The sequence below is a fragment of the Crotalus tigris genome, unplaced genomic scaffold (genome assembly GCF_016545835.1).
Source record: "Crotalus tigris isolate CLP2741 ecotype Arizona unplaced genomic scaffold, ASM1654583v1 scf7180000020351.1464749751:1500972, whole genome shotgun sequence".
Lineage (NCBI taxonomy): Eukaryota > Metazoa > Chordata > Lepidosauria > Squamata > Viperidae > Crotalus > Crotalus tigris.
Window position 1 is genome coordinate 580,584 of NW_024097980.1, and position 20,748 is coordinate 601,331.

At 43.3% G+C, this 20,748-nt stretch overlaps 2 protein-coding genes across 3 annotated transcripts in view; one reads left to right on the forward strand and one right to left on the reverse strand.

The window, feature by feature from the left end:
* On the reverse strand, positions 1-16,888 carry GPALPP1 (GPALPP motifs containing 1). The gene is made up of 7 exons (XM_039366707.1): positions 16,755-16,888; positions 14,507-14,645; positions 10,870-10,951; positions 7,252-7,386; positions 6,970-7,134; positions 3,373-3,474; positions 1-1,365 (listed from the first exon to the last, which is right to left on the reverse strand). Exons 1-7 carry the CDS (start codon positions 16,834-16,836, stop codon positions 1,147-1,149), a joined length of 924 nt encoding a protein of 307 aa, XP_039222641.1. The 5' UTR covers positions 16,837-16,888; the 3' UTR covers positions 1-1,146.
* Positions 16,820-20,748, forward strand: part of NUFIP1 (nuclear FMR1 interacting protein 1) — a 16,702-nt gene continuing 12,773 nt past the window's right edge. Inside the window, exons 1-2 of one of the 2 annotated variants that reach the window (XM_039366705.1) lie at positions 16,820-17,157; positions 18,562-18,649. In XM_039366705.1, the coding sequence (XP_039222639.1) occupies positions 16,835-17,157; positions 18,562-18,649 (411 nt within the window). In that variant the 5' untranslated portion in view covers positions 16,820-16,834. Of the gene's footprint in view, positions 17,158-18,557; positions 18,650-20,748 lie in introns of both variants that reach the window. The other variant, XM_039366706.1, reaches the window with a different exon arrangement.

A 20,748-nucleotide genomic window follows, 5' to 3' on the forward strand; every position in this document is an offset into this window, starting at 1 on the left:
CAAGACTTGAGATCTTTATTGTAGACAAGCATGAAGCCATACACAGATTTGGCAGGACGGTTCAGCCAAGATAACAGCCGATACAGGACTAAGTTCCAGGGGTTAAAATCCACGTATATTGTGTCTACTTTTCCTAGTCCCCGGCTATTTGGCTACTATCATCAAAGCCGATGGATCAATTTTTGCTACTTCATCCATTCTCTCTTTTCACCTAGGACTTCCTGCTAAGGATATGGGAGGAATACCTGCCCATTCCGTCTGTTCCCCTTTTTAATTAATTATGCTTGGGGTTTAATGTTTTACTTCATTTAATATATTATTTATTACGGATGCCGGTGCAGTTTTCATTGTAAGCTGCTTCAAGACGATCTGCAACAGGGTATGCTTTTAGAAATAAATTAAATAATAAATCTATTCCACCAGAGATTTCAGAGGAATCTTAGGAGCCGAAACCTTTTTTAATGAATCGCAATTCAGTTTATCGACGGCTCCTGTCCATCAATTTGGAAAAAGCAGCAGAGAGAGAATGGGGCAGGAAAAAAAGACGGTTTGGGACAATTTTAATGGAGATGGTTATGCTTTATTCATCGCCGCGTCAAATGCACGGGTAAAGTTAAATCATCTTTCCGGCGGTGATAATTACGATCGGATCCCAAGCTGTTTGCAGCAGCCATCCGATTTTCTCTCTCTCCCCTCCTCGACTCTAAAGGCCAAGTTACACGCCTAGCATTCTGATATTTGAAATCCCAAAATGATCCAAGCTGAAGAAATGCACACACCTATGGGTTATTTGAAACTTAAATATTTCAAATGGGCTTCTTCGTTTTCAGAAAAATGTAAAAGAAATCTCCCCAGGAAAGGGTGACCACTCAGCCTTTCGCCATTCTTGGGGAAGGAAACTATGCCGTGAAAATCACCAGAAGTATGGCAATTATTATTTCTCTGTTTGTGCAGAAGTCCTTTGGGGGGCAAATTCTACTGCTAGGTTCTCCCCTGCCCTCAACAGCTGGACTCATGCAACCAAAATTCTGTCATCCGTGCAACAATTTGGCTCCCGTTTAAAGGAACATTATTTTTCACGTGCGTGTTGTGTGGACACAGAAAATGTTTTTATTGAGCACGCTTGCTATTTCGGTAGGCATCCGATTATAAAAATGTATTGCATTTGCCGTGGGAAAACCTGGTGTTCAAGTCTCTGGACTGTTTTATGATGGCTTTCTTTCGGGCTTCGTCAATCTGATGGACTTGGAGGTCGTGATCACGGTCAAAGGGTCTTCTCTCCTGGGGTTTGTTCTTCTCCCCAGCAGTTTTACTCTTCAGCTTCTTCCGGTGGATGTCCAGCAGAGATTCAGATCGCTCAGTGTCCTGGAATTTAAAAACATTTGCCAATAAAGGGGGAAACGATACAAGAATTAGAAAACTGGACGACAGATGCAGCGGGACAGAAAGCTGTAAATCCAATATTCTTAAAAGTCCTTTGAACTCAGTGACGTTACCTTTGCTCCTCACCTGAGGAAAAGTGAACGAAATTAAGACTAGCCTCAAAAGAAAATAAAGTTGCTTACATATTTATGTCTTTAATAATTTTGAATATTGGAATCCCAGGAATGGACATTTAAAGTCAATCAGATAAAAATAAAGAGCTCTGGGATGTAAGATAAAAGGCTTTTTTTTATTAATTGCTGAGCTTTCGTTAACAACCTGTTAACATCATCAGAGCAAAGGGCTAAATGAGAAGGGGGAGTATGTACATAAATTTACATAACAGTTGAAAAAAAAAAGGTTGCAGTGAGGCATGTGCACATAACGTGCTTAAGAAGCTCTTAAAGGCATATATTTTAAAATAGTCTTGAGACTGACTGCTCTATGCCTTTAAGAGCTTCTTAAGCACGTTATGTGCACATGCCTCACTGCAACCTTTTTTTTTCAACTGTTATGTAAATTTATGCACATACTCCCCCTTCTCATTTAGCCCTTTGCTCTGATGATGTTAACAGGTTAACGAAAGCTCAGCAATTAATAAAAAAGCCTTTTATCTTACATCCCAGAGCTCTTTATTTTTATCTGATCGACTTTAAATTACATATATATCTGTGACAAGGGGAAAATAAGCCCCAAGAGCAGATAAAACCACTTATTATACCTCTTCTCTGTGCTTCTATAAGATCTCAAGACAATTTGCTGGGAATCCCATATTGAAATAATCAATTTTTTAAATGATGGTCAAAGAACAGCAAGCAGAAAGGGTATAAAAGGTTGAGACTGGACCTGATTGATTTGCCATTGGCCTATAACTGTCCTTTTGGATTCTGCTACGCCATATGGTCCTCATTGCAATGGGTTATTAATGTAAGTGATGTTGGGTTATTATGCTTGCTATGTTGCAAATCATTAGCAAAATAAACCTCTGAATCTTAAAGTAAGAATTATTATGTTGTGTTGCTGTCTCTTGTCTTTTTCACTGGGTTTTTCCACGACAGCTCATAAATGTCTTGTGAAGTTTCCAAAAGAAGTTTCTTTAGAGTTGTGACTGAAGACAAAGTCCAATGCATTGACCACTCAAGTGGCCAGCTCATCAAATGAAACTTCCTTTCCTGTTGGCAAGTGTTCCCATTATATTTAAGGAACATCCTGAACTAACTTCCCCCCCAAAAGCGAGCATCTTCCAAATATGCGGATTTCAGCTCTCAGACCCCCCCCCCCCGCCAGCACAGCCCTGGCTAAAAATTCAGCTCCGGAGCTGCCATCTTGGAGGAGAATGCTCACCCCCCAAAACAAACCAAGATACTGTCAATTCTCCTCGTAAAGTAAAAGTCGTGTTTGTACTTCTAGGGCAGTGGTTCTCAACCTGTGGGTTGGGACCCCATTTGGGGTCGAACGACCATTTCACGGGGGGTCGCCAAACAACGCAGTCCGCCATTTTTCCCCCCTTTTCCTTAGCTGTGCTACTCCCTTTTATTCTATTGGCTTTTGAAAGCCAATAGAAGAGACTCTCTTGAATAGAGTCTTATTCTATTGGCTTTCAAAAGCCAGTAGGAATTGTCCAGTCTGTCTCTGCCCTGCTGAGCCTGCCAAAAGTCCCCTTCTGCAAACAGTGCTACACCAGTGGAGTAGTCCTCGACTTACGACCAGTTTAGTAGTCCTCGACTTACGACTGGTTGGGGTTCGCGGCATTAAAAAGGTTGAGAACCACTGTTCTAGGGTCGTGGCTTGTGTCTCGGTAATCATTTGCTAGACTGCCTTGTATGAATATGTTTCCATAGGAACACAGAAAAAGAAATGATCGTTCAGCCTTGGTGTTTCTGAAACCAACAAGAGTTTTCTGAAAAGACAAACACAGAAACCAGCATCACCAGATTAATGGACACCTACATTGTATGAGGATAACTGCTCAGCCAGCCGTCTGTCTCTCTCGGAGAAACAACTTTCTCCGCTGTCCTTAGAGACGGGCTTTTTTGCTTCCTGCTGTTGTTCCTGAAAGAGCAGAAAAAACAACAACAAAAGAAGGGTTAGCAGGTGCACACAGAAATGCATAAGTCAAAAGAGAATCTTGGTTAATTCAGGTCTTTTTTTAGGCACCCAGATAATAAGATCTAAGGGTGATTTTGCTCCTCGTGGTAGAAAAATCGTGACTGCCCAGCCTAGGTACACATTGTTTTAGTCAGGACAAAGAAATTTTTATTTATTCTGTGCTGAGATTTTTATCTGAGAGCATAGAAATAGGGCTGACTCAAAAGGTTCCAGCTGAGATACTTCGGCTTTCTTGACCTGTCCCGGATCAACCCTCAGAAGCAGGGTGGGAGGCATGCTTTAAAATGTCCATTTCTCTCTCTTCACTCCACAGGGAACGAGAGTCTTTGCTTGCTGAAGGCTAATGAGGTCTTGTAACTTGCATTGTGTGTGTGTGGAGGGGGGCAATGTTTCTTTATACAGCCGTGCCGAGCTGCTCCGATGCAAACGGAATCCTTAAGCAGGATTTCTGCTGGCCTCTCAAAGGAGGTTTAATTGGTAAGACAATTCAGTTTTGACCTTTCAATTAATGTGAAGAGTCGCACTGACAGGATCCAGGTTTTGCTGCACGGGTCAGGGAAAAACAGCCATCTGATCAACGCGGACACATCTAATCCAAGCCGGAGCTTCAATTCAGTGGGTTTATTCAACGGAGAAATTGGGATTGAACTGGACCCCGATTTCCGAAGCGAAGCTTTGCATGGCCCCATTCAGCCCAAATCTATTTCCTTCTAGCATTCAAATACTGTGTTGTGGTTCCGGCTAACGCAACATTCCAAAGAACTTCCAGGCATTTATTTTCCTAAAAGTCTTTTATTGTTACAAGATGTCGGCACAGGCACAAGGGAGGGATGCTAGGATCCAAGTTCTCTTCCTCTGAGCAGTTAAATTATCAGCATGTTCCCTCCCTAAATTAGCCATCATATCTCACATTACTCAATTAGTGTGAAGGTCAAAGGTTTTCTTCCTCTTTCTTTCCTGGGCTTTACCCCCACCCCCCTTCTGCTCTGTATTAACCCCCATAAATACCAGACAGTTCTGCATATTGTCAAAAGCAAGAATATACAATATTTGCAGTGTTGACATACTGGCCTTGTAATTGTCCAGAATTTCATATACTGCTCTTTCCCGCTTTTTCCCCCCCTAGCCCTGAAGTTCTTTCACCCCACGGTCAGATTTCTGCTTTGTTGAACCGAGCTAAATGAGTTTCGCTCTATAAATAGTCCTCACAACTGTTGGCTGAGTGACTGTTCGTAGTCACAGCAGCAATGAAAAGGGGGAATTGTGACTGTTTTTCACACCTGCGACCGCTGAAGCTTCCCCAGGGTCACCTGATTAAAAACTCAGGCAACTGGCATGTACTTACGGCGGTCACATGTTCTCCTTTTGCGACCTTCAGACGAGCAATCTCAACGGGGCAAGCCCGATTCACACAACCGTCTTCAGAAAGAAAGGTCGTAAAATGGAGCAAAATTCACTTAAGAACGGCCTCGCTTAGCAACGGAAATTTTGGGCTCCATTGTGGCTGTAAGCCGAGGACTATTGGCATAAGTTTTTTTTTTTTTTTAAAGTCACTAGCTCTTAAGTGGATAAAGAAACGAGGCAATGTTGAAAATGAGTCCAGGGCTGGGTTCAAGTTTGTGGACTGCGCACCTGCCTGGCCACATTCATCTCCCACGAAAGCCGTTTGAAAGTATCTGAGATTGTATAATTAGTAAACTTAAATAGATTATGTTTAATAGGTTTGTATAACCCTGTACTTGGCTCTGGGAAGTGGGGGGCAGCGGGGTGGGGGGGATGGGTTGAAGAAGGTTAAGTAGCTCAGATAAGTAGAAATAGTTTCATTGTTTATAATATTATGTTTTATTTTGGAGAGAGGAATTGCTCTGGGCATTTCTCCTGGACTGCATCCGGAGTGAGAAGATAGGAGGAAGGGGAGAAGTAAGTAGGAAGGTTGAGGAGAGGGGGGAGTGAGGAAGAAGAGGGAAAGAGGGAAGTTAGAGAAGAGGTTAGAGGGTGGATGCGGTTTGCGGGGAAATGGGTGAGCAATACCGAAAGTTATGTGTATAAATTTATTTTACTCTTTATCTGAAGTATTTTTTATGATGTAATGTAAAATTGAAAATAAAAAATTAAAAAAAAAGAAAGAAAAGAAAGTGTCTGAGAAAAGCAACGCTCAAAGCATTTGACCACTTCTGTAAAAGCAGACATGCTACAGCCTTCTGGATGCAAGGAAAGAGTTAGCGGATAATGGCTTCTTCTTGTCAAGTCCCCAGACCTTCGTTTCCCCTGCATGCATACATACATACATACATACATACATACATATATTCTGAGGTTTTCGCGGGTGTTTGTATGTAGGTCTTTGGTTATTCGGGTTTTCTCCCGTGTAAAATTGGAAGTGTCTTGGCGACGTTTCGACGAAGTCCCATTCGTCATCTTCAGGCTGGTGTTTTCAGCTTCGTGCTTCTAGAAGTACGAAGCCGAAAACACCAGCCTGAAGATGACGAATGGGACTTCGTCGAAACGTCGCCAAGACACTTCCAATTTTACGCAGGAGAAAACCCGAATAACCAAAGACCAACCGACCTATATACATACATACATACATATATTACTTTTGGGGCTTCATCTCCCAGAATCCCACCCCCAACATGAAGGCTGGGGAATTCTGAGAGTTGAAGTCCACAGATCTCCAAGTGGCCACGGTTGGCAAGCACTGCTGTAATAGATGCCCTGAACCCCACAATAGAGGTTATCTTTGAAGGGAGAGTTTGTTCACGGTGGGGATGAAACCTATATATGTTTACCTTGACCAGGTCTGTGCCTTCCCCCTTAATCTTCAGAAAGTTTCGGAGGCTATTTCGAAGAGTGTTTGATGACAGAGAGATAGTGTTGATGGTACTTGGAATGGGTGACATTGGATGGAAACTAACCAAGGAGAGAAGCAACCTAGAACTAAGGAGAAACTTCCTGACAGTGAGAACAATTAACCAGCGGAACAACCTGCCTCCAGAAGCGGTGAATGCTCCAACACTGGAAGTTTTTAAGAAGAGACTGGACAGCCATTGGTCCGAAATGGTATAGGGTTTCCTGCCTGAGCAGAGGGTTGGACTAGATGACCTCCAAGGTCCCTTCCAGCTCATTATTATTATTTGTTTATGGATCTTCATTTATTTGGCTTAGATTTACTAATGTTGCATTTGATTGGTTTTCTTGCTTGGGAACTGTTTAAGAATCAGGAAGACGGAGGGTCATAAAAGCATTTCTGTTGAGTAAGAAATTACAATCCAAAGAAAAGTCTGAGAAGTTCAAAGCCATGCCACTAGCGTGCATCTTAAACTTTTCAAACTTTTCTTTTGACCTTACGGCTGGATAAATAAGTGGCTCTGCCAACCCACAAATAGGAGCGAAGGATATTTTCACTGACAAAAGCCCAGGGCACTCTGCAGGTCTTACCTTAGCTTTCTTTTCTCTGTCGGCCGGAGTATCTGTCCAAATGGATCGGTCTCCGGAATCATAGTTGGCTCGCCTTTTGAACGTTCGTGGCCCGAGGCCAAAAGCTTTGAGTTCCGGAGGAAGATCGATCATCCAAGACTCTCTCTTGGTTTCTTTGGACCCATCCTTTAACAGGGAAAAAAATTGGGAAGCTTCCGTCAAGGACCGACCGGCGAATGCCTTCGTTTCTCAAACGCTGCTGCTGCTTGAGAAAAAGCAACGTGGATGAGGGAGCAAACTCACATCATCGTGTCCCAGAAGCCTCTCTTTCATTCTCCGAGCCCGATCCTCGATCTCAGCACCTGGATTGGATTCCACTGATCCCATGGCCGGCAGAGGGCCAAATGTATCTTCCTCTTCCTCGCTGCTATCGCTTGCCTTTAGCACCACACAGAATAAAGACAAAATGGAGACTTAAAAAAAAAAATAATACCAAACGTTTATGCAGCCCTTTGGCTCTAAAGCGTCACACGCATCACAGTCCTTACCAGACTACTGCAGGAGAAGATGTTCTTGCCATTTCTTAGCAGGTAAAAACATATAGCACTCCTACATGTGGTTTTATGGTTTGCATTTGCAAAAAACAGAGGGTCGTTTCAAATGGAGAAACTAGCTCTTGTTGTAAGATACGTAAGGTTCAAACACACATTCCATTGAGAGAGAGGTTCTTGAGGATGGGCTCCAGCACAGGTCCAAAACTGTTGTGATTCCTCGCCAGCCAGTGGACCTGGCAGCTGAGTCTGAGGAATCAGAGGAGGAGGAGGGGCCTGGAGTGACATCAAAGTCAGAGGAAGCTCCAAGACTTACAGTCAGACGAGGAGCCTGGCCCCTCTACTCGCGCTCAGGCTGAGACACAGCTGTGCTGGGAGTCTGAGTTGGACAGTGATGAAGAACAGCTGGGACAAATCCCGGATGCATGAATGCGCAGGCAAGCGAAGCGAGTCTGAGTTAGACAGTGATGAAGAACAGCTGGGACAAATCCCGGAGGCACGAATGTGCAGGCAAGAGAAGTGAATAGGACAGAGGGATGCAATGGCACGGCTCCAAAGGCAAAGGAGAAGGCATTAGGAAGCCACGCCTTGGCTGAATTATAAAAGGGAAGGTGTGGGAGGTGCTGGTTGCCAAAGGCAACCGTTTGTGTCGATGATCGAGTTTTTGTGAACTGTGTTTCTTTGCCTTGGACATGGACTCAGGTCTGTGAATAATAAAAGGGGTTGGTTTTTCCTTGCGGTTCCAGCCGGCTGGTTTGGAAGAGGGGTTTCTCCTTGTGAGCCTAACAAGGACTCACGTAGGCTGGGACAAAACAGAAACCTCAGAAGAGTAACCTCTGATCCGGGTGACCGACCCAGATTGGATGCTGCAATATTATCCTGGGACACGTCTATTCGCCTTCGTTCATAAGGTACAAACTGTCCTTGTGTCCTTGCTTAAAATCATCCTCTTCCACGGATATTGCCAAGGTCTAAACCAGTGATTCTCAACCTGTGGGTCGGGACCCCATTTGGGGTCGAACGACCATTTCACGGGGGTCGCCAAACAACGCAGTCTGCCATTTCCCCCCCCCCTTTTCCTTAGCTGTGCTACTCCCTTTTATTCTATTGGCTTTTGAAAGCCAATAGAACAGACTCTCTTGAATAGAGTCTAACTGTATTGGCTTTCCAAAGCCAATAGGAATTGTCCAGGCTGTCTCTGCCCTGCTGAGCCCGCCAAAAGTCCCATTCTGCAAACGGTGCTGCACCAGTTGAGTGGTCCTCGACTTACGACCGGTTGAGTAGTCCTCGACTTACGACCGGTTGGGGGTCGTGGCATTAAAAAGGTTGAGAACCACTGTTCTAATACTTTATAGTTTCTTCTGGATTGTTCTCTTAACGGAGTCTGTCGCTGGCCACCTTCCCACCCCAATAGCTCTTCTGGAGACAAGAAACCTCAGCAGGTGTCTGATGATACAACTGTTTGGAGTTTAGCATCCAAAAGGGTGAACGTAGACAGTTGTGACTCTCAAAGCAATGTAATCACAAGCAGTCATCACGATAGATTAATTAAACCTTGGGTTAATTGTCTCTCAAAAAAAAATAAGTAGATGGCGCTTGAGTTTAGACCAGTGGTTCTCAACCTTTTTAATGCCGCGACCCCCAACCGGTCGTAAGTCGAGGACTACTCAACCGGTCGTAAGTCGGGGACTACTCAACCGGTCGTAAGTCGGGGACTACTCAACCGGCCGTAAGTCGAGGACTACTCAACTGGTGCAGCACCGTTTGCAGAATGGGACTTTTGGCAGGCTCAGCAGGGCAGAGACAGCCTGGACAATTCCTATTGCTTTTGAAAGCCAATAGAATTAGACTCTATTCAAGAGAGTCTATTCTATTGGCTTTCAAAAGCCAATAGAATAAAAGGGAGTAGCACAGCTAAGGAAAAGGGGGAAACAATGGCGGACTGCGTTGTTTGGCGACCCCCGTGAAATGGTCGTTCGACCCCAAATGGGGTCCCGACCCACAGGTTGAGAACCGCTGCATTAGAAGCTAGTTCATTCCATTAGATGGCCAGCCAGAAGAGAAAGATTTTCAATGCCACAGCATGAGTCTCTTGGCCCTGAGAGATTGACAGGTCACAAAAGGGAAAGAAAGGATGTTTGGGAGTCACAGAAAGAGCTAAGAGAAGATAGGCAGGTATAATCAGAACTGCCTTTCTTCAAACGAAGGTCACGCTTTATCAAAGTTTGCCTCACATTTCTGATTTTTTTTTTCAGCCTTTCTATTCCTATCATAAGACATGAATGGCTGTAGAGATGTTCTTCACATACGTACAGCAGTGGCCAAAATTGTGGAAACCTTTTGGGAAAAGTGTACAGTGGAAATGCCACCGTTGGCTAAGTTTCCACCCATTTTTTCTTCTTATTTTTTTATAACTGTAGCCTGGTTCACGTAATAACACTATTTTACGTCACTTTCTGGGCGACCGGTCAACTCTTTGCACCGTGACTTTAATTTTATTATGTTTTACAAGCTCACTCAGTGAAAGAACACAAGAAAACCCAATCAATTTGATAGCGATCCCATAACACACTGACCAATGTCCTCCTCTCAGCTTCAATACGTGACACCAAAAACTGGATCCTACTGTGATCTGATTGGCTCATGGCCAAAACAAGATGACACCAGATTGGCTCTCTAAACACTCATGCTCATTGGTTACAATCAAGTGAAGGAAAGCTAATTGAGATCAACCTGAGCAAGTTTTGCTTCCTTTTTCTGGTTATTTGGCTATCACTTTTCATAGACTACAATACAGAAAATTGAACAAACTTTGCTGCATTACATTCTTTTTTTTTAATAAAAAAATTTTATTTTCCATTTATTCAATATACAAAATACAATTTACAAGATAAGATAAATTCATAACCATTGGTGCCGCTTACCCATTCCCGCCAGGCTGCGTCCACCCTCTCTAGTACCTTCCCTACTTCCCTCCTTTTTCTCTCCTCCCCTTCTCCTCTTACCATCCTACTTCCTCCCTACACCTTCCTCGCTGCATTACATTCTTGATTAAATTATCTTTCCACTGATACATAATTTTATGGTACTACTCCAAAAGAAAGTGGTGTTATTAGCCACCCAACCTCAAACATAACACTTTTCCCAAAAGGTTTCCACAATTTTGGCCACTACTGTAGGTATCTCCTGCATATTTTAACGTCCATGGAATAGAACAGTGAACTGAGAACACACACCATTTGATGAACTGCTAATTACACCTGAAGCCATCACTTGATTATTCACCCCAAGTTCTTTCAAAGCTAGCAACAGTATCACATAAAGGAATGTGAGTCAAAATGCTTTGCTCCACTCACACACACACACATACCTGGCTTTGGTAAGATCGTTTTTCTTCAGCCTCTTCTGACGATTTCTTAAAGCCTGGTGGTAAAGCTGGACCTATAATAGGTCTCAAGAATAGAATTAGATTTTAATAACATTCCCCTATGCAGCAGCATATAAAGAATGGCTACCGAGTAAATTTTTTTTTTTTTTTTTTACTCTGCAGCTATTTTTGTTGGGTATAACTATTGATTGTGATACAAAGGAGGCTATATTGATGTTAAATTTGATCACAGCCGCAAGGCTGTTAGTAGGACAATATTGGAAGAAGGAATCCTTGCCTACACTGCAGGAATGGTTTTCCAAAGTGTCTTATCTGGCGGAAATGGCAAAGATTTCGGCTTTTTTAAAGGATCAAACGCAAGAGAAATTTCTTGCTGTTTGGGATAAATGGATAGAATTTATACAATTTAAATTGGATATAAAAAAATATCATGTTACCTTTTTATAATTTTTATATATATATATATATATATATATATATATATATATATATATATATATATATTTCTTAGTTTTAAATTTCTTTTTCCTTTTTACATATATATGTTTTTAATGTCCTTTTTAACTTACAAGCCTAATATTCTGCTTACTCCTTGTCTTCAGGTGGGGGGAAGAAGGGGAGGCTGGCTTTCTTGGAGTCATAAATGGGAGAAGGGGAAGTTCATGTTTGAAGTTTTCTTTGGCTGTATCATCCTCTTTCTTGGAGGCTGGCTGAATTCTTTGAAGAATGTTGGAAGATTTCTTCTTCCTGTTTTGATTCGTTGCTTCGTCTCTCTGATAAAATGGTTGAAATACAAACAGCAGCTTGCTTACCTCTCAGACAAAAATCCAACAGCCGGAACTTTTTACGCAGGGCGTCTTCAAGGAAAGTACCTTCAGGTTGTGCTAACGGTCAAATGAACAGCTGAGAGAGGAACTGAAGGGAAAGTTGAGGTGCAGCCGTTTGGCAAAACCAGGAGGGCCGAGCTGGGCAAAGGTTGGGAGAACAACCAAAGGCATCCTGGTTTGGGGCTAGGGGAACTTCAGTCATAGCAGGTTGAGTCAGAATCCTGAAGAAGAAACTTTGAGCGGGAAGTTATAGAAAGAGAAAACAGTCTCGCCTCTCCTCCCAATTCTTTTCGTGAACCTGCTCTACCAAAAGCCTGTGTGAATTCAACCGTCTTTGTCTACGATAACAGCTTGTGCTTTGTACAATTTTTTAATTTTTTTTTATAAGGAACGGTTGCTGGAATTGGGAATGTCTAGTTTAAGGAAGAGAAGGACGAGGGGGGACAAGATAGCAGTGTTTATTTATTTATTTATTTATTTATTTATTTATTTATGAGACTTATATACCGCTTTAAGTGCAAGCACTCTCTAAGCGGTGTACACCAGTAAGCAATGTATATATATATTTACATTGCCCCCAACAATCTGGGTCCTCATTTTACCTACCCCGGAAGGATGGAAGGCTGAGTCAACCTTGAGCCGGTGAGATTTGAACCGCTGACCTGCTGAACACAGTCAGCTAAAGTGGCCTGCAGTACTGCACTCTAACTGCTGCGCCAGCTCAGCTCCAGTATCTCAGGGGCTGCCCCAAAGAAGAGGGAGTCAAGCTCTTCTCAGAGCCCCTGAAGGCAGGACAAGAAACAACAGGTGGAAACTCATCAAGGAGAGAAGCAACCTAGAACTGATGATAAACTTCCTGACAGTTAGAACAATTAACCAGTGGAACAACCTGCCTCCAGAAGTGGTGAATGCTCCAACACTGGATGTTTTTAAGAAGAGACTGGACAGCCATTTGTCCGAAATGGTGTAGGATTTCCTGCCTGAGCAGGGGGTTGGACTCAATGACCTCCAAGGTCCCTTCCAACTTTATTTTATATTATTATTATTATTATTATTATTATTATTATTATTATTATTATTATTACTACTACTACTACTACTACTACTACTACTACTACTACTACTATTATTATTATTATTATTATTATTATTATTATTATTATTATTATATCAGTTCTATTCCCAAGTGGGATAAAATTACTTGCTGGCCACTGAACATTCAGTAGGGAGGGATTCTGAGCAATAAAAGCCCTGATCCAAGCTTGTTCATTTAGGCCTTTTATGGTTAAGCATACAGCAGCGTTACAGGCACGAGTCACTTGGTAAAAAAAAAAATATGAAGGGCAAGCAACATTTCTTATAAGTCTAAATGATTCCAGCTCCTGTCATTTAATCACCGTCGTGTATCTATTCCTTATTCATGCTTGCATCATTACACTCTGGCTAGAGTTGATCCATATCCCTTGGGATGGATAGCATCAGATAATTATTGTCCTGGATGCCTTTTTTTATATATTTGTATGCCTGGGAAGATGTCATGTCTCTCTGTTCAGGAAGAATCTTTGAGAGAAGCCTGTTTGGAGTCGTCAACTGAGACAAGCTCCTGTTCTGAAAGTTCTGCCTCCTTGCTGTGAGAACATTTATTTATTTATTTGACTTATATACTGCTTTAAGTGCAAGCACTCTCTAAGCGGTGTACACCAGTGAGCAATGTATGTATGTATGTATGTATGTATGTATGTATGTATGTATGTGTATGTGTATATATATATATATATATATATGTAGGTCTTTGGTTGTTCGGGTTTTCTCCCGCGTAAAATTGCAAGTGTCTTGGCGACGTTTCGACGAAGTCCCATTCGAAGCATGAAGCTGAAAACACCAGCCTGAAGATGACGAATGGGACTTCGTCGAAACGTCGCCAAGACACTTGCAATTTTACGCGGGAGAAAACCCGAACAACCAAAGACCTACATACAAACACCTGCGAAAACCTCAGAAAACATATATAATATATATATTTACATTGCCCCCAACAATCTGGGTCCTCATTTTACCTACCCCAGAAGGATGGAAGGCTGAGTCAACCTTGAGCCGGTGAGATTTGAACTGCTGACCTGCTGAACACAGTCAGCTAAAGTGGCCTGCAGTACTGCACTCTAATTGCTGCGCCACCTCGGCACATTATTTACAACATGCTCACTGGCAGTTTGTATTTGGCTCATTCTGCACAATAATCCAGAAGCATCTACTTCACATTCCATCCGATTGCTTTCCCAACTTTAACATCGGTCGCCAGATGTTATGTGTCAGGTAGATGTGTTTGTGGGAGTGTTTTTCTTCTCCCAACAGATTTCATGCCCTTGCTGGAAGAAAAAAACAAACGAAAGCACCCTAATTTTCATGTTTCTGTTTGAGAAAGAGACAGGCCAATAAAGAAGAGGCTGCATGTGGGAACAGGTGCCATAATTGTGCAAAGTTTATAAGTGTTAGTGGGTCCCCCTAAGGCAGGGGTAGGCAACCTTGGCTCTTTTATGACTCGTGGACTTCAACTCCCAGAATTCCTTAGCCAGCCTGGCTCAGCTTGGAAACCTCTCCCTTTCCTCTCAGCATGGCTGGCTCAGGAATTCTGGGAGTTGAAGTCCACCAGTCATAAAAGAGCCAAGGTGGCCTACTCCTGCCCCAAGGCATATTGGCATCAGGAGCAATAGAACACAAAACCTAGCTATCACTCACATCCTGACATCAACTGCCCCTTAAAACAATTCCTACTTTCAAGCCGATTAACTAACCTTGGAACTGGACTTGAATCTTTATCCTCTTCAGAATCCAAATCTGCTTCTTTGGGCATCTGAGCAGAGACATATTTCTCCCCATTATCAAAGTATTTAGAGTTTTCCTCGTAGTCAGGAGGCAGTGCCGGTCCTGCAACTAAACATTTTTGTATCACAATATATTTCACGTGAATATTGCTTTCTTTGTTTTTGAATTAACTTATTCAACTATTTGTTTTTTTAGGAAATAAGAATAAGATTAGGTACTCTGTTTTAAGTCAGCACTGATCTATAATCTACTCTTATCTTTGGCTAACCGATTTGTTAAAGTACAATTTAAGGTACCATAATTTGGGGGGGGGTTGCTTTTTTTTGGTACAATAGATTGACATAGACTCCTAAAAATTAATAATTAATCAAATGCAGCTAAAGATATGGGGTTAAAAAAAAAGTCAAATTTGCACTCGACACATATTTGTTGTCTGCTATTTGTTTCTAGGACATTGTGTTGAGAAAGTGAAATTACACTGCAGTTGCATTTAGTTATTTCTTGCCTTTGATTGTTTCCAAAGTTCTAATAAAAAAATATTTTTTCCCAGATATCAAAAGTGTTAGTTTTGTACCTGATCCCTCAAAACTGAGTTGAGTGCCTATTTGGTATAACGATTAGGGTGCTGACCTACAAACTAGGAGGCAGTTTGTTCTAATCCCCTCTTAGGTATACAAACCAGCTGACTGGCTTTGGGGATCCCCCTCTCTAAGCCTAGCCTACCTCACAGGGTTGTTGTGAGGAGGAGGAAAGGAGAAGACTTTAACAGAAGAGACTTGACACTATTTCCCCCCCCCCTTTTTTTTTTTTCAGAGTAGCCTGGATTTCCTGATAATCTCCCACCCGGCCACTTGGGTGTAGTGGTGAAAATGTTAGGCCTTAAAACCAGGAGACTGGGAGTTCTAGTCCCGCCTGGGCCATCAAAGCCAGCTGGGTGACTTTGGGTCAATCATCAGGAGACTGTGAGTTCTAGTCCCGCCTTAACCATGAAAGCCAGCTGGGTGACTTTGGACCAATCACCAGGAGACAGGGAGTTCTAGTCCCGCCTTAGCCATGAAAGCCAGCTGGGTGACTTTGGACCAATCACCAGGAGACAGGGAGTTCTAGTCCCGCCTTAGGCATGAAGGAAATAAAAGTTATTCTTTTATAAAATTGTAGAAAAATAATTGTAGAAATGTAATGCCAATATATGAAACTGTCTCTTTAGTACAGATGTAACACTGTAACACAAATGTAGCAATACACTGCCAAATGTGTGAGAAGGTTTATTCAATGTTTACTGCCTAAAATTCCTCCAGACACAGGAACTTACATTTTGAGTAGAAATCACTATCAAAGAGGGGGATTTTGACCCAAAGTGAGAATTACAAATAAACAAGATAACAGCAGATGGACGGAAGAGGTCAGGTTAACAAAGTACAACTTCAGAGTACATCCATAAAGACGAAAGAGCTGTTTAGATGTGACATGCATTGTAGGGGTTATAAAATGCAGATCTTGAAACCAGGTCAGTGTGCTCCTGGAATCCAATCCATAGGGAAGGATCCAGGAGGCCGTGTTCGCAAACGCTCCTCTCTTCTATTCTTTCTCTTTTCTCTTTTATTCTGTTTCTGTTATTCTCCAATAAACCTTTGTTTTGTTAACCAGACTTGTCTTCGTATTGTGAGTATCAAAATTTGGGGTTTTTACATCTCACAGGCATGAAAGCCAGTTGGGTGACTTTGGGCCAATCACCAGGAGACTGTGAGTTCTAGTCCCGCCTTAGCCATGAAAGCCAGCTGGGTGACTTTGGGCCAATCACCAGGAGATTGTGAGTTCTAGTCCCGCCTTAGGCATGAAAAGCAGCTGGGTGTCTTTGGGCCAATCACCAGGAGACTGTGAGTTCTAGTCCCGCCTTAGCCATGAAAGCCAGCTGGGTGACTTTGAGCCTGACCCTCTCTCTTAGTGCGTCCCACCTCACTGGGTTGTTGTGGTGGGGAAAAGAAGCAAAGGGACCATTAGATGTGCTTGCCTTGAATTACATCTAAAGCAACCCAAGCCTCTCATAAGCTACTAAGGCCAGCTGGCCTGGCTCGTATTGTTGGCACCAGCCAAGGGGAGCCACGAGCTGCCCAAGGAGGGCGTTTATTTCCCTTTACCCTCCGCCCCCTTCCCTCCCAGATTAGCTCAGCCGGGCTCCTTCTCCCTCCGGAGCGGGGGACTCCTCCTTCTTCTTACCCGACCCGGAGTCGACCGCGGCGCCGGTGGCAACGGCTAAATTCGGGGGCAACGCCGGCCCGATAAGATCTCGGGACGCCATGATGCTAACGAGCGCCCTGCCGCGCCTGCGCAGTACGCTCCCCGCGCGCCCTTCCGGCCTGTGTAGAGGCGACTTCCGGCGCTTTCCGGGGAATGTCGCGATTGGAGCGCCGGAAGTGACGCCCTCGCCGGGGCGACGCGCGCGCCGGAGCGTCGCACGTGCGGCCCAGCCGAGCGATGGATCTCTGGTATCCTCCGCCCGCTCCGCCGCCGCCGCCGCCGCCTCCCTTTCCAGCCTGGGGCGCTGCCGGGCACTGGATGCCGGGACCGCCCGGGCCCTGGCACTGGGCCTCGCCGCCGCCGCCTCCGCCCCCACGCCCAGGTCGGTTCCAGCCTCGGGAGAGCCGCTGGCCGCTCAGCTAGGCCGGCCTACCTCGCAGGGTTGTTGTTGTTGCAGCGGAGGGAAATTAGGGGAAGCCGCCCAAAGGGAGCCTGCATCCACACACAGAGTCTTGCTATTAATAACTGTAGCAATAGTTATAATTGTTGTTGTTGATGGGCTTTTTTTATCCCATCTCCCCTCTCTAGATATTCTGCTCCCTCCCTGGGATTGTACTGTGATTGTGTGTGTGTGTGTGTGTATGTATATATGTATATGTATATAATATGTATGTGTACATATATGTGTGTATATATATACATACATGCATACATACATACATACATATATATATATATATATATATATATATATATATAATCTTCAAAATTTTGTGGCTGACAAAGTGTTAAAGGGACAGACTGATTTATATTTGGTAGACCGGGTGCTTCACCCAACAGGTAAGATAGATAGATATATAGATATAGATAGATAGATAGATAGATAGATATATCTTTTAGTTATAGCCTGCATTTTTACTGTGATTTTACTCACACACCAATAGCAAATTCCCATCTCTACATTCTGCTCCCCATCTTTTAGTTATATAGCCTGTATTTTTACTGTATTTATGTGGTTGTGTGTGCGTGTGTGTGTACACCCCCCCACACACACACCATATATACCCACACACCAATAGCAAATTCCCATCTCCTCTACATTCTGCTCCCCATCTTTTAGTTATATCCTGTATTTTTAATGTGGTTTTGTGTGTGTGGTGTGTGTGTACACCCCCCCACACACACATCATATATACCCACACACCAATAGCAAATTCCCATCTGCTCTACGTTCTGCTCCTCATCTTTTAGTTATAGCCTGTATTTTTATTGTATTTAATGTGTGTGTGCATGTGTACACACCACACACACCATATATACCCACACACCAATAGCAAATTCCCATCTCCTCTACATTCTGCTCCCCATCTTTCAGTTATACCCTGTATTTTTACTGTATTTAATGTGGTTTGTGTGTGTGTACACCCCCCCTCACACACCATATATACCCACACACCAATAGCAAACTCTCATCTCCTCTTCTACATTCTGCTCCCCATCTTTTAGTTATACCCTGTATTTTTACTGTGATTTAATGTGGTTATATTTGTGTGTGTGTATAGTTAAATATGTGTTTTTTATTGCTTTCATTGTTGTAAGCTGCTCAGAGTCCCTTGGCAGCCAGATGAGCAGCAAACAATTTTCAATACATCCTTTATGAGAAGATTGGGTTTATGCTGGGGGTTCACGGTGCTTTCCTTTCCTGAATAGAGCTGCATTTAGATTTCTATTTTATTTCCGTTTATTTATTTTGTAACGCTTAATTCTGGATTCTGATTGAAGGCAGGCATCATCATTTTGGTGAAGACTGGCAGGTGAAACCAACTGGACTGCTACAAGCTGAAGCGTGTCAAGGCAGGAAGCAGAAACAGAAGGTATTGCAAATTAGGAGTAAATTGTAGGGTGCCACTTTTGTTTGTATTTCTGATTTCAACAAAAGGGACAGAGACGTTTTCATAAGCACGCAGTAGACAGAAAGAGCTGGATTGGTGCAGTGGTTAGAATGCAGCATTGCAGGCTAATTCTGCTGACTGCCAGCAGTTCGATCCTGACCAGCTCAAGGCTGACTTGGCCTCCCATCTTTGCAAGATCGCTAAAATGGGAACCCAGATTGTTGGGGGCAATGTGCTGACTATGTACACCGCTTAGAGAGGGCTGTAAAGCACTGCGAACCGGTATATGTCTTAAGTGCTATTACTGTTGAGCTCTTTCGTATTCTTACTATCCTTACATATTTATCCCACTTTTATAGTTGTTAGCATTGTGGACATAGGAACATACCGTGTGCGGTAAATGCTCTTTTGTTATGAAAACGAGAACTCGACTTCTCCCTTTGTAACTGCCGGGCTCCTTTCCCTGCTACTCCGGAAGAATAAAAATCATGCAATAGTAATGGTGATTCAGTAGCCTAATTTAATTCTAATTGCACAAAAAGTACAGGACCTGGATGAAATAGATTTCTCTCCCAAGAGGAAATCAGTCAGAATCTAGGGCAGGGTCTTCAAACTTGGCCCTTTCATGACTTGTGGACTTCAACTCCCAGAATTCCTCAGCCAGGCACACATGCCTGGCTGAAGAATTCCGGGAGTTGAAGTCCACAAGTCATCAAAGGGCCACGTTTGAAGACCCCCTGATCTAGGAATTCACTGGAGTTGGTATTTTATTTATTTATTTATCGAATTCATTTGCTGCCCATCTTGTATCAAATGACTCTGGGCAGCTTCCAGCTTATTGGGCTCCTAATTGATGTAAAAAAGGTTTTAATTCATCAATTAATTGGATTAATTGATGAATTAATCCACCAGTGCAATGGAGAAGAATATTCAAGATTCACTTTTAAAACCACAAATATTAGCGGAGAAGTGCCAAGTATTAAATGTCACGGAGAAAGACAGCTGACTCCTGCGAACGACCCAGTAGCGAATTCCTTTTCCATTGTGATTCTTGGTGCACAGGTAACACCAAGAGTTTATTAAAGTGAAATCACCTTTATTCTTCCTCCTGGCTACAGAGATAGGCGTGGATAATCCCCGAAGTATAAATGAACCTCATTCTGTTTGTACATCTGGGACTGAACTATTTGTTGTTGTGTTTGGTTGTTTGGATAAGTCACCTATTCGTCACAAAAGGAACAAATGGCACTCATAACACACCCTTCGCTTTCCTTCAAGGATGGCTGCAATAAGACTGAAGTTTCTCTTTCTGCTTTGATTAACTGCAGATAAGCACTTTGTCCAAATGCTAAAGCGTGCCTGATTTTAACAATGGATTCTTTAAAACGAAGTAATTCCACAGGCCATGATTTGAAGTTGTTTTGTTTCGCTAAAACGGTTCAGATTGGGGGCACTTTTGTTATTTTAACAAGCAAAGCAGGAAAGGAAGCAAAGATGAGAGTCATTTTGGTCAATGGCAGGGGTGGGCAACCTTGGCTCTTTTATGACTCCTGGACTTCAACTCCCAGAATTCCTGAGCCAGCCATGCTGAGGGGAAAGGGAAAGGTTTCCAAGCTGAGCCATGCTGGCTCAGGAATTCTGGGAGTTGAAGTCCACGAGTCATGAGGGGGCCACAGTTCCCTCATGCTGGCTCAGGAATTCTGGAAGTTGAAGTCCACCAGTCATGCAGGGGCTAAAGTTTCCCCCATGCTGGCTCAGGAATTCTGGGAGTTGAAGTCCAGCAGTCACGAGGGGGCCATATTTCCCCCATGCTGGCTCAGGAATTCTGGGAGTTGAAGTCCACGAGTCATGAGGGGGCCACAGTTCCCTCATGCTGGCTCAGGAATTCTGGGAGTTGAAGTCCACCAGTCATGCAGGGGCCAAAGTTTCCCCCATGCTGGCTCAGGAATTCTGGGAGTTGAAGTCCAGCAGTCACGAGGGGGCCATAGTTCCCCCATGCTGGCTGAGGAATTCTGGGAGTTGAAGTCCACGAGTCATAAAAGAGCCAAGGTTACCTACCCCTGGACTAGTGGTTAAGGCGC